Source organism: Ictalurus furcatus, chromosome 28, assembly GCF_023375685.1.
Source record: "Ictalurus furcatus strain D&B chromosome 28, Billie_1.0, whole genome shotgun sequence".
NCBI lineage: Eukaryota > Metazoa > Chordata > Actinopteri > Siluriformes > Ictaluridae > Ictalurus > Ictalurus furcatus.
In genome coordinates, this window is record NC_071282.1 from 2,667,070 (window position 1) to 2,682,855 (window position 15,786).

General features: G+C 40.4%; 1 protein-coding gene across 2 annotated transcripts; it reads right to left on the reverse strand.

The window, feature by feature from the left end:
• Positions 1-516: 516 nt before the first annotated feature.
• il13ra2 (interleukin 13 receptor, alpha 2) lies at positions 517-13,345 on the reverse strand. 2 transcript variants are annotated; one of them, XM_053617858.1, is made up of 10 exons: positions 13,272-13,345; positions 12,122-12,236; positions 11,850-12,001; positions 6,657-6,810; positions 5,045-5,165; positions 4,714-4,898; positions 4,397-4,548; positions 3,372-3,516; positions 3,177-3,300; positions 517-1,901 (listed from the first exon to the last, which is right to left on the reverse strand). In XM_053617858.1, exons 2-10 carry the CDS (start codon positions 12,207-12,209, stop codon positions 1,805-1,807), a joined length of 1,218 nt encoding a protein of 405 aa, XP_053473833.1. In that variant the 5' UTR covers positions 12,210-12,236; positions 13,272-13,345; the 3' UTR covers positions 517-1,804. The 2 variants fall into 2 exon arrangements, with proteins under 2 accessions (XP_053473833.1, XP_053473832.1); XM_053617857.1 differs by having other exon boundaries at positions 518-1,901; positions 12,113-12,236.
• Between the last annotated feature and the right edge of the window lie 2,441 nt (positions 13,346-15,786).

Below are 15,786 nucleotides of genomic sequence, written 5' to 3' on the forward strand. Positions count from 1 at the left end.
CTAGGTGTCAGGTATGATGCACACCTTTGAGATTATTGATATTTATCAAAAGCTATTCAATCATATGTAAATTAGACATGAATTTAACTGCAGAATGGGCTCATACACAAAATATACCATTATTTAAAGCTCAGTAGCAAACCAACTTTATTCCAGTCATTTAACTGAGATGTTTTCAGCAGCAACTTTAAGTGTAACACTTCCAAATACTTCAAATGTCAAAGTCGCTGTAATATACAGTGTAATTCAAAGCAAAAGAAGCCTGGTTAGAGTAATGGGTTTCTTTTCGATGCTTCATCATATTACCCAGCAGGGGGCGCCCCAGACTAAGATACTGAAATTAATCAAACTGTTATACAAGTTTTATATATATATATATATATATATATATATATATATATATATATATATATATATATATATATATATATATGTGTGTGTGTGTGTGTGTGTGTGTGTGTGTATAATTTGTCAGTCAAATGCTTTCATTTCACGATATAAACTTAAGTAATAGATGTAAATTTTTAGACACTTATTTTGGTGTATCAAACACAAAGAATCACTTCATTGATGTTCAAAGATTTTATTAAGGTAGTATAGCTTTTTATTATTGTGATATTTACAAAGCCACTGAATATTTTTTTTGGAGTGTGGTTCTGTTTTTGGGAAGCCGATATAGTAATTTGTTTTTGGCATCAAAGACTGACAAAGCTATATATAGGTCTCAACAGGAAGGCGACAAATTACAGTCTACTATCATGTTTTGTTACCAATGTCCATCATCATCAGTAGTTACTAAATTGCTAGCACTCATCGGCAGACCAGTTCAGCCATTTTTCATACTGGAGTTCACATATTTACTGTAGTCTTATTTCCTTTTTTTCTCTTCTTCTTTCACTTTAACTTGGTTTCACCTAGAAGTGTCATATTTTCTGGACAGGGATGAAGCAGTCCTGAGAAAATGACAGACAAATTTAGCCTATAACTAGCTCTCTGTAGTCAGGAATGTTTAAAGAGAAATTGGCGCTGTTTTTGTTGCAACCTATAGCCTTCCTCACTATCCGGTCAATCAGAGTGATGCTAGCCAATCACAAGCAACTGTGAGTGCCACAACTGGCCGTTTAGCATACTTCTTCAAGTTCGTTCAGCTGTCCAGTGGCTAGCTTCATGTATTGATAAAGAAGCACCTATCAGCCTTCTTCCCAGGTAGCCGTAGTGATACAGTGAAAGACAAAGCTTTTATTTATACTAAGGACAAAATCAGGTTTAAAGATGTAATGTTGCGTTTGTAATATATAGTCGCAAACTGTAGAGTGTAGTGAAAAGACATCGAGTGTCCTGTACAAAAGGGATATATCACCGAAAAGACAATGTTGATAGTGAAATAACAGACAGTAAATTTGACCGAACAAATATAACATGGTAAAAATTATTCAGTAAAAACCTAGTGTAAAATTGTTTAAATGTTGGCAAGAATTCTGGCATTTAATGAGTAACTTTAGTACAATACAGTATTTAAAAAAAAAAAGAAGACAAATAAACAACACAGAAAATACATTCAGAAAGGAAACACTGTTTGGTAGTGCTATGCTGCCACAGATTATTTTAATTCCCACAGAGAGCGACTACAGTCTCTGTAAAAAGGTGCAGGATTTATACATGGTCCATTGTGCATCTTAAGAAAACCAGTGCCCAGACTCAAATCGTTCTGTGCTGTAAACAGATTGGCTGGGAACTGACAGAGGATCCGAATGTACTCGCACATGCTGAAGTGTCCATGTGCGACTGGCTGAGAAATGAGTATTTAAAGCATGGGGCTGAATATAGGCGGGATCACCTTCTGGACCTTCTCCTGGTACAGAGCGCGGAACACATGCTTCTGTTCATTCCTGTTCTTCCACCTGGAGACAGACAGAAAGAGCATGAGAAAATGAACGTAATCTGATCTGGCTGGTCGAACTGTGGGTGCAACCAGGACTATATCAGTAAAACTCAGGCTCTGCCCTGATTAGCCAGTGTATTTTTACGCCTCTCTTTGTCCTGTATTTTATGTGAGGAACAAAACACCTCAGGGGCATTTTGTTATACTCGAACGATAGGGACGAACAATAGGGTGTTGTGATCCGCCCTGAAAGGAGTTAGAGTCGATTTAACTCTGATTACCGTGATTGTCTGGGTTCCAAAACTATCCAACCACAGATAAAGGGATTTCGTGGGTGTGTCCTGACGCCGCTCCGACAAACAATTGCCAAAATGAACAATAAAAATATTCGCCAATGAAGTTTATTAGCAATTAGTTGGACTAACTGTTAATAAACACATTTGATGGACATTTGGTGGAGCAAGCTGTGTTTACATTACATCACACTGTTGACCTCATGGCATAACATTCTGTTTTCAGTCATTTCTCTGCTTGAACCATGCTTATTAACCACGGTGAACTGAGTTGTCCTACCGTATATGCTTTTCTAGCTTTATCGCACGGTCATATTTATCGGTCTTTACCGCCCTGTTAGAAAACGTTGTCTTCAGGTCCTTCGGCCAAAAAGTTGGTCGTTTGTATGACAACCCGATGGGGTGAAAATGAACAAGGTCTCAGATGAACGATTAGCTGACGAGACAAACGATTTCACGTTTCAAACCACGGCACGATGCATATTCATTATGGAGTGTTGGGCAGTGAGTAGTGATGCTATGTGGATTAATTAGCTTGCAAAGTAGTTCAACTATTCTGTTCTTAGTATACACATAATAGGCTGCATTCTTAATATACAGTATCTCGTGTGTCAAGTCATTAATTCGATTCACTATATTCCAGCCAGTGAAAACTAAGAGTCAACCCCAGCGCATGAGTCGATTCCACATACTGAAAACGATTTGCCTCGGTACATCAGAATGTTTAGCATTAGAGGGTTTCAGTCAGAGATGCTGCAGATATTTACTTAGCCTTTATTTTGAATTTTTTTTTTCTAGCTAGAACTGAACTAATCATGACTACGAATGCAGGCAATGCACCGTTGCAAAAAAGCGAAAAAAAAAACATTTACAGAATACCGTCGTCTTGCTTCGGTTCGAGTGTGTCATTTGGGCATCATACGCACTTGATATTATGAGAGATTATTGTTTAAATAACCCACTAACCAACCAGTCAAGCAATCATTCAGTCATCAACTTACATTTTCTTGAGCATCCATAGTATGAGGCAGACGGTGCTGACCAAAACAATGACACTGGCTATAATGGTGATCAGAAGCAAAGCACTCCAGGGTGCCATGCATACAATTATTCTTGGTTCAGTCTCTGTGGAAAAGGAACACGGATTTAGGGTTCAAGTCTGGTGTGTGGACATCAGCAAATTAATCGGGTTGTACCTGGAATGCATCTTGGTTGGCTCCAGTTGCTCCAGAACCCATCATCAGCGCAGTAAATGTTCACTTTAGACCTGACGCGGAAGCACTTTCTGTCGCTTGCACCATCCTGATGGAGATCAAACGCCGTCTCCTCGATTACAGCTGTCTGTGGAAACGGCGGGGGGGGACAATCAGTGCCAAATTATGACCGACTTCTGTGCTATGTGATTATTGACATGATTATTTCAATAATCTGCTGTATCCTAAAAACACAACCCGGATAATCAACAGGTTTATGTAAGTAAATATGTATTCATACATGCTCTCTAACTTCCCTCTGGGATCAATAAAGTGTTATCTTATTAGTGGGAATGTTGCACATCATCAACACCAACAACATCTTTAAGTATCGAGTTATAATCTTTTTTTTTTTTTAAAGACAAAGGCAAAAGGACTGATCGGCTATAACTATATGAAATTTATACCAGATTCTAGAGATTATCTGAGGTGTCATTGTGTGTACTACTGTATCAAATAGTCATTTGTAGGAGTTTGGGGAAATATGTACATTATGATGCCTTTTTGATGCCTTTTGGAAAGATCCTGCATTTGATGTAAGAACCATCTAGAATAGATGATTAAAAACGTAGTACTTATAAACTTTTCATTTCTTGTTTAGATTCGAAACGTGAGAGCGGTAGAGACGCTTTCGATAAGGCAAGCACCGCCAAACAGGTAGAATTAAAACCAGTACCTGCCATTTGAAAACAGTTTGACTTTTACGAGGTCGATGGTATGCCAAGACCTTGGCAGTTTGCCGGTTTAAATACGTTCACAACACGACCAGTATGAGAAATCGTGTCAGACATTTTCACCCTGATCTGGCGTTAGCAGGAAACGCTGTTAAATCACCTGATTATTTGGAAAAGAATCCATGTGCAGAGAACAGTAAATCAGATCCATTGAAAATCTTTTTTTTTGCTAATCGAATTCAGTCAAATCACGGGGCAATGATGATGACCCCTAGTAGCGTGTGTGAGACTCACCTGTTTCTTGCTGACATTGTGGTTCCCTGTGGTTATTTCAAGCTCGTACTCCAGACACTGCTCTGGAATGGGACCTGACGGAGGGGCCCACTCTACATGCACCAGGGTGCCATTATGCACCAAGTGCAGATTAGACACGGCCGCAGGTTTGACTGGGGGGGACGGGGTACAAGGAATGTTTAGGACTTTTTCAGCCATGTACCAAGCCATTCTAGTCTAACCTAGTCTAGATAACGTCTCATTTTTATCATTTAATAATAAGAATAATAATATACATGTCATGGCTTTGAGCAGTCATGATGCTGACGCGTAATTACCATGGTTTTGGACTGCCAGGGAGAAGAAGGCCGGCTCTAAATCCCCTGCCTCAGAAGAGCCATTCACACAAATGTTAAACTCTGAAAAATCCAAAAGAGACGTGGGAGGGAATCTACATCCTTTGCGGCGCTCACCAGATGTTACGTACGCCAGACATTCCCGTGTTTCCTGCATTGCCCTGTGCCTGGAGAAATAGAACAGGTACAACACACATTTTGATGACTGCTTTAAAAATTTTTATTTTTTTTTTTAAATTTAGGCTGTCGATCTGTCAGTATCAGGCCTGTCACAGGTGCCTTAGTTTAAATTAAGGATGATATAGAGCTTTACCAGTAATAGAGGTAGTGTTTTGAGTTGACGGGCTCTACAGTTCCAGGCTCCCATGTGCACTCCATGTACTCCTTGTTAAAATAAACACAGTGGAAATCCCTTATTCTTGAGTCAGCCACACCTGAGAGAGATATCGATTCCAATATTAAAACCATGCCGCAAATCTGCACATTCTGTTGAGTACTTTTGCAGATTAAACTATTGGAGCATGCACTATTTGTGCAGTGCCCTTGTGAAAAGAACGCTTTTGTTTGTTCTGCTCACCCTCTGAGTGCACAATGGAAAGTCTTAAATGCTTTATTTTCTGATAAAGAAACGTTTTTTCCCCTTCTCTTATACAGGGTTGGTAACATCTATACCGGTCTGTTTTGCACCGTGCGCCTGATAAAACTTTCAGGTATTTTTTTAAAAGAGAATTTAAAAGTGCGTTAAATAGTAATATACAGTAGTGAACGGCTTCAAACTTCACAAAGACTGAAGAAGGAATGACAAGTGGGTTTGTAGAAGCATCTAAACTCCAAGGAAAGAAGGAGAATTAAACGGGTAGCCTCATGATTCACTTCTTCCTCAAAGAACTTCGGAGTGTAAACATTCATCCTTCGGATGCCAAAAGCTGACTAAACATTATGACCTTTCCACTGAGTAGTACAGCTCTGGGAATTTTTCAAGGAAGAAAAACAAAAAACAAAAAGGCATCCTTTTCTTGCCAACTCTAGGTCAAACTGGGTTCAAACCAAGGGAGGACAATTGATCATTGTGGATTCACTTTCAACCAAACAAGGACAGCACTTGATCTTGATCGATTTAATGAAGGGGTTGGAATTTAAAGACATTTTGACTATGTGCAGTTTCCATACAACAATAACGGTTCATTATATTAAAAGAACAGCGGTTTTGACAAATGTCCTGAAACAACACGTCATTGAACAATGACGGCCATTTTTTTTTTTGAGTTTGCACTTAAGTGGCCTTGTTCAGTGGACCGAACCAGAGGGGTGATACACAAGGGGAGCTTCAAATCATCATCGTATTCTCATCATCCTCTGCACCTGGAGCTTCCTTTCAAAGTGTCGGCCTGACCAATCTTTAAACACGCAGCCTGATTAATCTCTCTTAAGGGAACCTCTAATCACAAATGTTTATACCTATACCAAGGACGAAAAAAAGGATGACTGTAACAGTGAGCAATAACACTGTGGGAACAAAACTTTCTAATATCAGTCTAAAAGAAAGTTGTGGGTAAAAATGGGATGGGAAATTCCAGTATCGTGTCAGGATTACGGCTGATTCATTAGGCAGTATTAAATTGTCAACTAAGCTTAAAGCGCCATTGGAAAATATAAGGAGACGAATTTAGGATTTGCCTTGAGTAGGCTCTATGTTTTACTTTCTCCTCACGCTGAATAAACACGAGTCTTGCCATCAGACCACTTTGGGATTTAACAGTAAGCCTCTGCACTTAAGACAGCTGCTTATTATGACCACTTCCCACGATAGTGTATGATGTCTTGGATAGTGTACTGTTTTTTTGGCAGAGCTGATCCGGATAGAAAGGATCCCATTATAGATTATAGTCCAGCCTAGTGGAATGGCACATGCGAACAAAGCATACCTTTGTGTTCAGGCATGTGCACGAACTCGACGTCTTCTCCCAGAATATCGCTCCCATTGGTGCACGAACCCTTTAGCAAGGTAAGCATCCGCACCTGGATGGGTTTCTCTAGGTTAAACTGGGCCGCGTAGAATAGCCTGGACGTCTGCACGCCCTATGAGACACACATGAGACGCGCACACAAAATTAGGTCGTCTTTAAAAGACTGAGATCGATATCATCGCTGTGCACCGACTTAACAAAAAAAAAAAGGAAATGAGTGCAGCAGACGAGCCGCAGAAGTAACATGACCTGCTGGCTGTTAATCAAAAATCTGATACTGTAAGCAAAAGCGCACACACACATACTTACACAGCTGTGGATCAGGTGGTAGAGCGGGTTGTCCGCTACTCGTAGGGTTGGCGGTTCGATTCCTGGCCTACGTAACTCCACATGCCGAAGTGTCCTTGGGCAAGACACTGAACCCCAAGTTGATGGGAAGCTAGCGTCTTGCATGGCAGCTCTACTACCATTGGTGTGTGTGTGTGAATGAGAACCAATGTAAAGCAAGCTAAGGTTTAAAAAGCGCTATATAAGTGCAGACTATTTACCATTCCATACAGTATAAGGATATTTTGGAAAATGTCCTTTTTTTTTTTATTAGGAGGGTTTGGCCTCCTGTCCTCATGAAAACTCTGTCTATCACGGTCGCTGACTGGGTTGTGATTTTGCACAATCCAATCATTTCTTATTGTTTCATTATTACGCCTTCGTGCAGAGTAGGTAGACGCCGTAATGCTCCTGAACGAACGGTGCCGATGATGCAAACTGCACCGTGAATGAAATCCGATATAACCCGGGTGAACTCTTCGTACTCAAGTGTAACGTTTATCATTAGTTATACCTCGTACGTTACTCTTGAGGCATTTGACCAAAACAGTTGGAGACAGACCATCACTGGGCCGGCGCGCTCATGTGTGCAATTTCGAATCGCGTTTGTGATGTCTGGACAGAAATACATTCGGAAATGCTGTTTATGCACGTGGGACAAAAACACAAAAAACAAAGGGGTACAAACAAAGCGTTCAAAAATACCTGAACATGTACGGATGGGGCCTTAAACCCGCACTACATCGATTGATTGATAAAGTTGCAATTGATATATTGCAAACCGTAAATTGTCGAGTTAGATAAACGAGAGCGAGACTGTAAACTTTCAGTTTGGGTCTTTAACGCTGAGGTATATTTAATTTGCCACGTTTTCTTTTTTTTTTCACTCGTAAATTGAGTAATGGATTTCATCTGCCTGAAGCTTTCCTTGGAACTGAATCCAAGCAGATTCTAGGTAACTCCCAATCTGTGAACATGGCCAAGAATAACCATACACAGTGCAGATGATGCCAACATTTTGCTCAGAGTCAGGAGCACGATCATGTCAGGAAATGCTTGTCTGCTTCAATCTTTGTACATACAATAAGGAACATATTGTGCATTTCTGACTTGAGGCTAGACAAATGGCAGAGAACACGATACGGCTTTCAAACATGCTGTCCAGGCCTCTGATGGAAAACAAGACATGCTGCCAGCACAGATAGCGCCCTGATACCTAATAGCGTCCTTCAGTTTGAATAAAAAAATCCATTGCATTGCATCTTTAACCTGAAACTTAAGACTACAAAGCGCTTTACACTGTTTCTCATTCACCCATTCACACACACATACACACACACACCACAATGGCTGCGGAACTGCCATGCAAGGTGCTAGCTTGCCATCAGGAGCAGCTTGGGGTTCAGCGTCTTCGGCATGTGGAGACATGTGGGCCAGGAATCGAGCCTCCAATCCTACGATTAGTGAACAGTTCGCTCTACCACCTGAGCCACAGCCGCCCTGATTGTTTAATTAAATGCAATCTAGAGTCCCCTCCAAAACTATTGGAACAGCAAAGGCCAATTCTTTTTTTTTCCTTTTCCCCCCCTGCTATACATTGCAGACATTTGGGGATGAGATGAAGAGATGAATACGAGACGACAGATCAGAATTTCAGCTTTCATTTCCTCATATTTACATTGATATGTGTTGAACAACTTAAAACATGGCATCTTTGGTGGCAGACCACCTCATTTTTAGGTGAGCAAAAGTATAGGAACAGATAGACCTGAAGGAAATAACATTTAATATTTGCTTGCAATAACTGCATCAATTTGGTGACCCACTGACATCACCAAACTGTTGTGTTTTGTGTGTGTGTGTGTGTGTGTTGCTTTCCCAGGCTAATACTGCAGCTTCTTTCAGTTGTTGTTTGTTTTGGGGACCTTCTCCATTCAGTCTCCTCTTCAGTAGGTGAACTGCATGCCCAATTGGGCTAAGGTCTGGTGATTGACTTGGCCGGTCTAAGACCTTCCACTTTTTTTTCCCCCTGATGAAGTCCTTGGTTGTGTTGTCAGTGGTTTTTGGGTCATTGTCTTGCTGCATGATGAAGTTCCTCACAATTAGAATTGATGCATTTCTCAGTAAACTGAAAAAGAGACTGTTTCTGTAGACTTCTGAATTCATTATGCTACTACCATCATGAGTTACATCATCAATAAAGATTAGTAAGCTCGTTACAGAAGCCCAAGCCATGATGCTACCTCCACCATGCTTGACTGATGAGCTTGTATGTTTTGGATCATGAGCAGATCTTTTCTTTCTCTACACTTTGGCCTTTCCATCACTTCGGTAAAGGTTAATCTTGATTCCAGATGTTTTATATCTGTATCTATATCTATATCAGATATCTGTCATTTTTGTTTTGCAAATCCCAATCTGGCCTTCTGATTCTTACTGCTGATGAGTGGTTTGCATCTTCTGGTATGGTCTGTATTTCCACATGGTGGATTGTGACACCTTCACCCCCGCCCTGTGGCGGTTGTTGGTGACGTCACTGACTCTTGTTTTTGGGTTTTCTTCACAGCTCTCAATGTTTCTGTCGTCAGCTGTTGTAGTTTTCCTTGGCCATCGTGCTCCATGTCTTGTTAGTACACCAGTGCTTTCTTTCTTTTTCAGGACATTCCTATTTGTTGTATTGGCTATACCCAATGTTTATGCAATGCCTCTGATTGAGTTTCCCTCTTTTCTCAGCTTCAAAATGGCTTACTTTTCTCTCATAGACAGCTCTCTGATCTTCATGTTGGCTTATCCTTTTGAACAACAAATGCAGTCTTCACAGGTGAAACCGAAGGCTAAAACCAATCAATAAGAAATCGCCTATCAACCAATCAATCTAACAGGACACTGAGTGACTTTGCTCTTCCAGTACTTTTGGAGAGAGCTGTAAATGTAGCTTTTTATTTTGTCTACTGAATAGGCTAGGTCAACATCATTACAGTCTCTTTTCTAGCGACTCTTCTTGGTGATGCAGTATATGTCCTAGTGTTATTTGTCACGATTTCCCCTCGCGCTAGCACTGTAGCACGCTTCCGGGTTTTACAGTGACATTGACTTTGTTTACTTTTGACATGTCTGCATGTGTTATGATTTCTGTCCTGTCTCCGCCCCTGTATTGCCATTGGTTGTTCCACAATGATGTTTCATCATTGTTCTCGGCTGTTTTGTGTTTCACTCGTGATTTCGTTTCGTATGTAAACCCCTCGTGTCTCACTGCTCGTCACGAAGTATTACGTGTGTTTTCCGTATACCAAGCATTCGTTTCATAGTTTGGATCTTGTTCTCGCCTTCGCTATTGGTTTCTTGTTTAGCCTAGTTTATGCTAGTGGTGGGCAGAGGGAGGTTTTGTGGAACAATGAAGCAGTCAGAGCAAATGTGCCGTATTGTGTCGAGGCTTCGAAACAATCCAACACCCATCTCCATGGCGACACCTAGCGGTCACTTGCAGGCATTGATCCAAAACATCCTTGACAACGAGTCAGACCGGCGTTGACGAATTATAACCTATGTGTTGTTTGTGTGTGAGAACCGATAGAGTTCTTGACTGGTAAGTGGCTGCCATGGGTTCGAATCCTGGGTGAAGTATGCCTGTCCACATCGCTGTAAGATCCATTGAAAAATTTGTCCTTTTTTAAATATTTATTGTTGCGTTTTTAACATCTGTCTGACAACTCCATGAGCTTGTTTTTGTAACCTGTAGGCTCCTCGTAGGTTCTTTTGATCAGGAAAAATTAAGATAAATAAATGCAAAACTGACCAAATTCTCTCTTGCCTATGTAATAACCCACACCATCTGGCCATGTCTTTCTTTTTCCACCAGGAAATTTGGTGGGATTTCACGTCAGATGATTAACAAGGCATCCTGAGGCGAGCACTGACCATGGATCAGTCCAAACACTCTTGAATCATTTCAGTTTTTATAAACCTACATAATAAAACTGACCGGAGAACAGTTCAAATCATATATTAAACACTGCTTCACCTGGAGCCTCGTTTGCTGAAATCACGTGACTCGCCCAATTCTATACACGCGCCCGAACCACTGGTTCGAAATGAAAGACTCGCAAAGGTTTCGAAGCGTCATGAAGCGGTGTCTTGAAAGCGCCCGTCATCTTATCGCCTGTTTTTCACCACGTTATCGATTCACGTTTTAGAATTGTCTGCCTGCCTCTCTTCAATAAAGACGGCACTTCTGCATAAACGTGAAAGTTACTACACGTGAAAAGGAAACACACACACAAAAAAAATACTCAACTGTAAATAGTTCCTAATAATGGAAACTATTGCGTATGTGTTTTCTTTAACCACACCCTTGGACACTGGCACAGATAAGGAACCAAAACGAATTCACTTAATTACCAGCAACGTCAAGGTCAGGTCCGCTCTCTATGGCAGCTTGAAAAACTATCACAGATTCTAGCCGGAATTAAAAAACAATAATAATAAAATTACTGTAAGTTAAAAAATATATATAGATACATGTGCAATTTCTAAAAGGTGTAGCACATGAAAATAAACATGACTTTGATTTGTTCAACAGATAATGATATTATCGCTTCTTGTAAGTTCAAGAGAAATGCCTCGAGCCTGTGCTTCAGAGACAGAAGTCAACCTCTCTGTCGAGATAAATCACAGTTTAGACATAAGGTCTGATGATAAAGATCACGGATAGCAAAGGTGACTAAAAAATGGTAAAGTTACAGTTGTTGTTTGTTTTTTTTTTCTTTTCCCCAGAGGGCTTTGGTAATGTTTGTATGTTTTGTGTTAGCATGTTTGGATGCGTACCTTCCATCTCCCTGTGTAGGTGTCATAAAAGCGGAGCTGGTAGCGAACAGTGCAGTTTACGAGGTCATGCAAGCTGCCCGGTGGACTCCACTCGATGTTCAGGTAACCCAGATGACCCGGATCAATGATCTTTATGTTTTCTGGAGGATCCACTGGAGAAAAGAAACACTGCTGCATATTACAGGGTCGTTAATATCGCATCCGTACGACATTTATGAGTCAGAATGGAGACTCACACGGCATTGACCAATGGCAACGCTCACCTGACACACCTGCTATGGTGACTGAGTGTGACATGTGCTTAGTCAACAAAACAAAGGTGACTAAACACATCCAGAGCGACGTCTGCCGCAAAGTCATCTTGGCTTCTACGTATTTGTATTATTCCTGAGATGAACAGAAGAGGCAGTTAAATGGTGACGTGAAAGATATGCGTTTCAACTGAGATTTTAGGATTTTGACTCTTGACTGATTGACCCTCTATTCATTTTGAACTTCATTGTCCGTGCCAATAACGGCGCCATTAAATTGCACAGTGATTTATTTAGCGAAGGCCTAAAAAAACTAAAATTATGGACTAAATAAATGATGGAATAAGGATGAAAGTGCCATGCTTTCAATATGTTGCACAAATATACTTTGAAATAATCCAGTCGCACTTAATGGCTGGTCGCTACAGAGTTTAATATCGCTGTAGAGTGTGGAAGCTAGCTAAACTTCACAGTAGACATGGTATTATATGTATTATATGCACATAGGGCAAGGGTTAAGCTAAGATCAACTTGATTTTGTCTTCTAAACAGGTCAATCAAACAAATACCTGTTTGTAGGTCAAGTTCACAAATGTAATCATTCAAGCAAGCATAAACTGTGCCGTGCGTTATAACATTCAGATAAATTTATCTAAATGTCATAACCTTTGTATGTTGTAAATATCGCACCTGTTTCATTAAATAGGGCACACGAGTAACACACCTACTTACGTCATAAGCTTGAGAGCGTTCCAGCCAAACTCTCAGCCCCATCTGCCCCCCCCCCACCCCCACGCCCACGCCCAACACACACACACACACACACACACACACACCTCACAGCCAATGACCTCAGAGGAAATTCAGAACATTCAGATCACTGTATAAATGTATGCTGTCAAGACATGCCATCACTACTATAAAATTTTCCGTCTCCCAAGACCCATTTAAAGATTACAGCTCTTGTAAAACATGATCATTTCAGCAAGTGACACCCAAACCCACATGTAGTGTCAGAGATTAGAAGAAAAGTTTGAAAAAGATTAGAAAAACAAATCTTTTTTTTACAACAAAGAAACATGTTTTTTTTTTTTTTTTTTTAAGAAGAGAAACCAATGACTATAAAGGCACTGTGTAAAAGTACAAGCCTCACAGAAGTAGAATAACTCACTGAAATGTTCTTGACTGGCGAGACGTAGCACTTCTCTGTAGTGATGCTCTCGGTGCGTGTTCACTCCCTCTCCTCTGGAAACATTCTGACAGTACACCGCTGCCAGAGATCGCCTTTTGTTCCACGGAACACAGCCCCCCCTACAGGTAATAATCTACTATCTACTGTACATCTAAAAATGGATAGTGTGCACTTTTTTATCCTATATCTAGATCTTTCATCCACCAGGACAATTTCCAAACCTTTGTGCCTGTTCAGCTAATCAGATTGTCTGATCTAGAAGTTTGAAATCTACAATATATAGATAAATATATATAGTGTGTGTGTGTGGGGGGCACGAGTTTTCTGCTCACTCTTCCATCTTCTAGTTCGGTCCTGAGCTTGGGTTATATGTGTGCATTCCCATTCCCATTATTAATATTAAATATATGTAAATGAACTGCAATCCAGAGCCATCCTGTACCCACTTAACTTAACTTTAGCTGGAAGGACACTTGTGTGACAAACATGTGACACTTTACTGTTATATAATGTCCACATTATTGAAGTTTGAGGTGCTGATAGGCAATTTGTAGAAGGCCAGATTTGAATTAATAGGATTTATTAGGATAATTAGAATATTTACATTTTTTTCTAGTACCATTAAATGGCACGTTTGAATTGTATTTAAATAATCATGCAGTTGAGCAGAGTGAAATTAATTCACCTAAAAAACAAAAAACAAAAAACAAAAAAATCAAGGAAATGGGGGTGTGGGAGTGACAGAATGAAACAGAATCAAGACTCAAGAGATATGAATGCAGCTGTTCATTCTCCATCGGTGAATTTCATGTAAGTGCATTTCACGTAAACGGGTTTTATTCCAAAGAATAAATGAATCTCTCAGTGCTGCTCATTTAATCCCGAACACATCACAGATTCCTTGTTGTGGATTGCAAAAGTACTTTCAATAGATTTTGGTTCTTTGTCAATTTCCTGTGTGCTAGCATTGTTGTAGAATTCCCTGATCTGTGAGTCAGGTTTGTTGGTATTCCCCGCCCCCACCCCAAAAAAAAAAAAAAAAAAATCTAGACCGGCTTTTGAAACACTGAGGTACTGCAAGCCGAGTCATCCAAAGCCATTGTAACTCATCAGCTTTCTTCCACAGAATACAGACTAAACACTCGGCTTGTAAATAAAGCTGCATTGTAAAACCAAGGACGGTTTAATTCTAACCACAAGTCCTCACATGATTTTTAAACCCCCCCCCCCCACTACCCCCACACAGTACAAGCCACTCATCCTGCAGAATGTTAATGCATCACGAACAAATGGTTTCAGAGGAAGTCTCTGAAGCCTGTGATGAGGATGTCACACACATAGCCTAGCCTATGCATGGCACCTACATTAAATGTGTTTTGGATTTACTGAATATCAAAGGCCATTTCTTATAGGCCCGGATCTTGAGGCTACGGTGAAATGCTGACCTTGATTTGTTAGACAGCAGTTGATGTGACCTATGACCTCTGGACTTCCTTCTTTCCTTCCAGAATGTGTTTCTCTTTTTCCAGAGAACTGGTACATACAGTTTCCCTAGAAATTCGCAGACCAGTCTAATACTTGTGACTTTAACAAGAGACAATTTCTTTGAATTGTTTGTTTATTTATTTTTTTGCGATATTAAATCCTTCAGTGTTCCACCTAAGAGGAAGAGATCTAAATGAAAAAAAGTTTCACATGCATGGGTTTATAAAATCAAACAAAATCGGATAATCTGATCAAGTAGAGGTGAGGCTAGAAACCTCCAAGTCTCGTTCCGGACTTCATCTTACGGAGGAGTTGCACTGGGAATGCAATTGGAAACCATCTTAAACAACCAAAATGCACCGCTAGTCCCCGTGTTCTTTTGCTTAAACAACAGGGTAACGCTTCGGTGTAAAGTCAGACTCTCCACTGAGATGTTTTGAGATGCAGAGTTCGCTGGAGAAAAGCAGAAAAATATCAGAAGCGAACATCCCATCACACATTTCCAAACAACAGTCAAATTAGCACGCGAACACATCGTTCGAAAAGGTCGAAATTTTATTCAAACTCCACCCCACCCACAACCCCATCCCCACCCCATCCCCTCTTTTGACCGTTTCACTGAAGCCGTTCATTTATTTCCCCGTTTCATTAAGAAATGTTCTAATACCTTTTATACAGAGTTTATACAGGAATGGCAAGTTGGACCGCAGAGGATCCAGGCATGCAAACAAAGTCATGTTTCATACAAAACATCTATCTACAGTACACGCACATCTTCGCAGCAGTGATACTGTCCCGACAAAAAAAAAGATGCGCGCACACCGACATACGCTTTTCTTTTCTTTTTACAGACTAATACGGATTTTGCAAGAACATTAAATGGCAGTATGCACTGCACATGCTTGATCTCCAGCCATTTCTCTACGGTCTTAATCTGATGGATGTGAGTTATGACTCACATGCTAAAACAATTAATCTGCCAGTGTGCAGTACACGATTTCCTAACAAC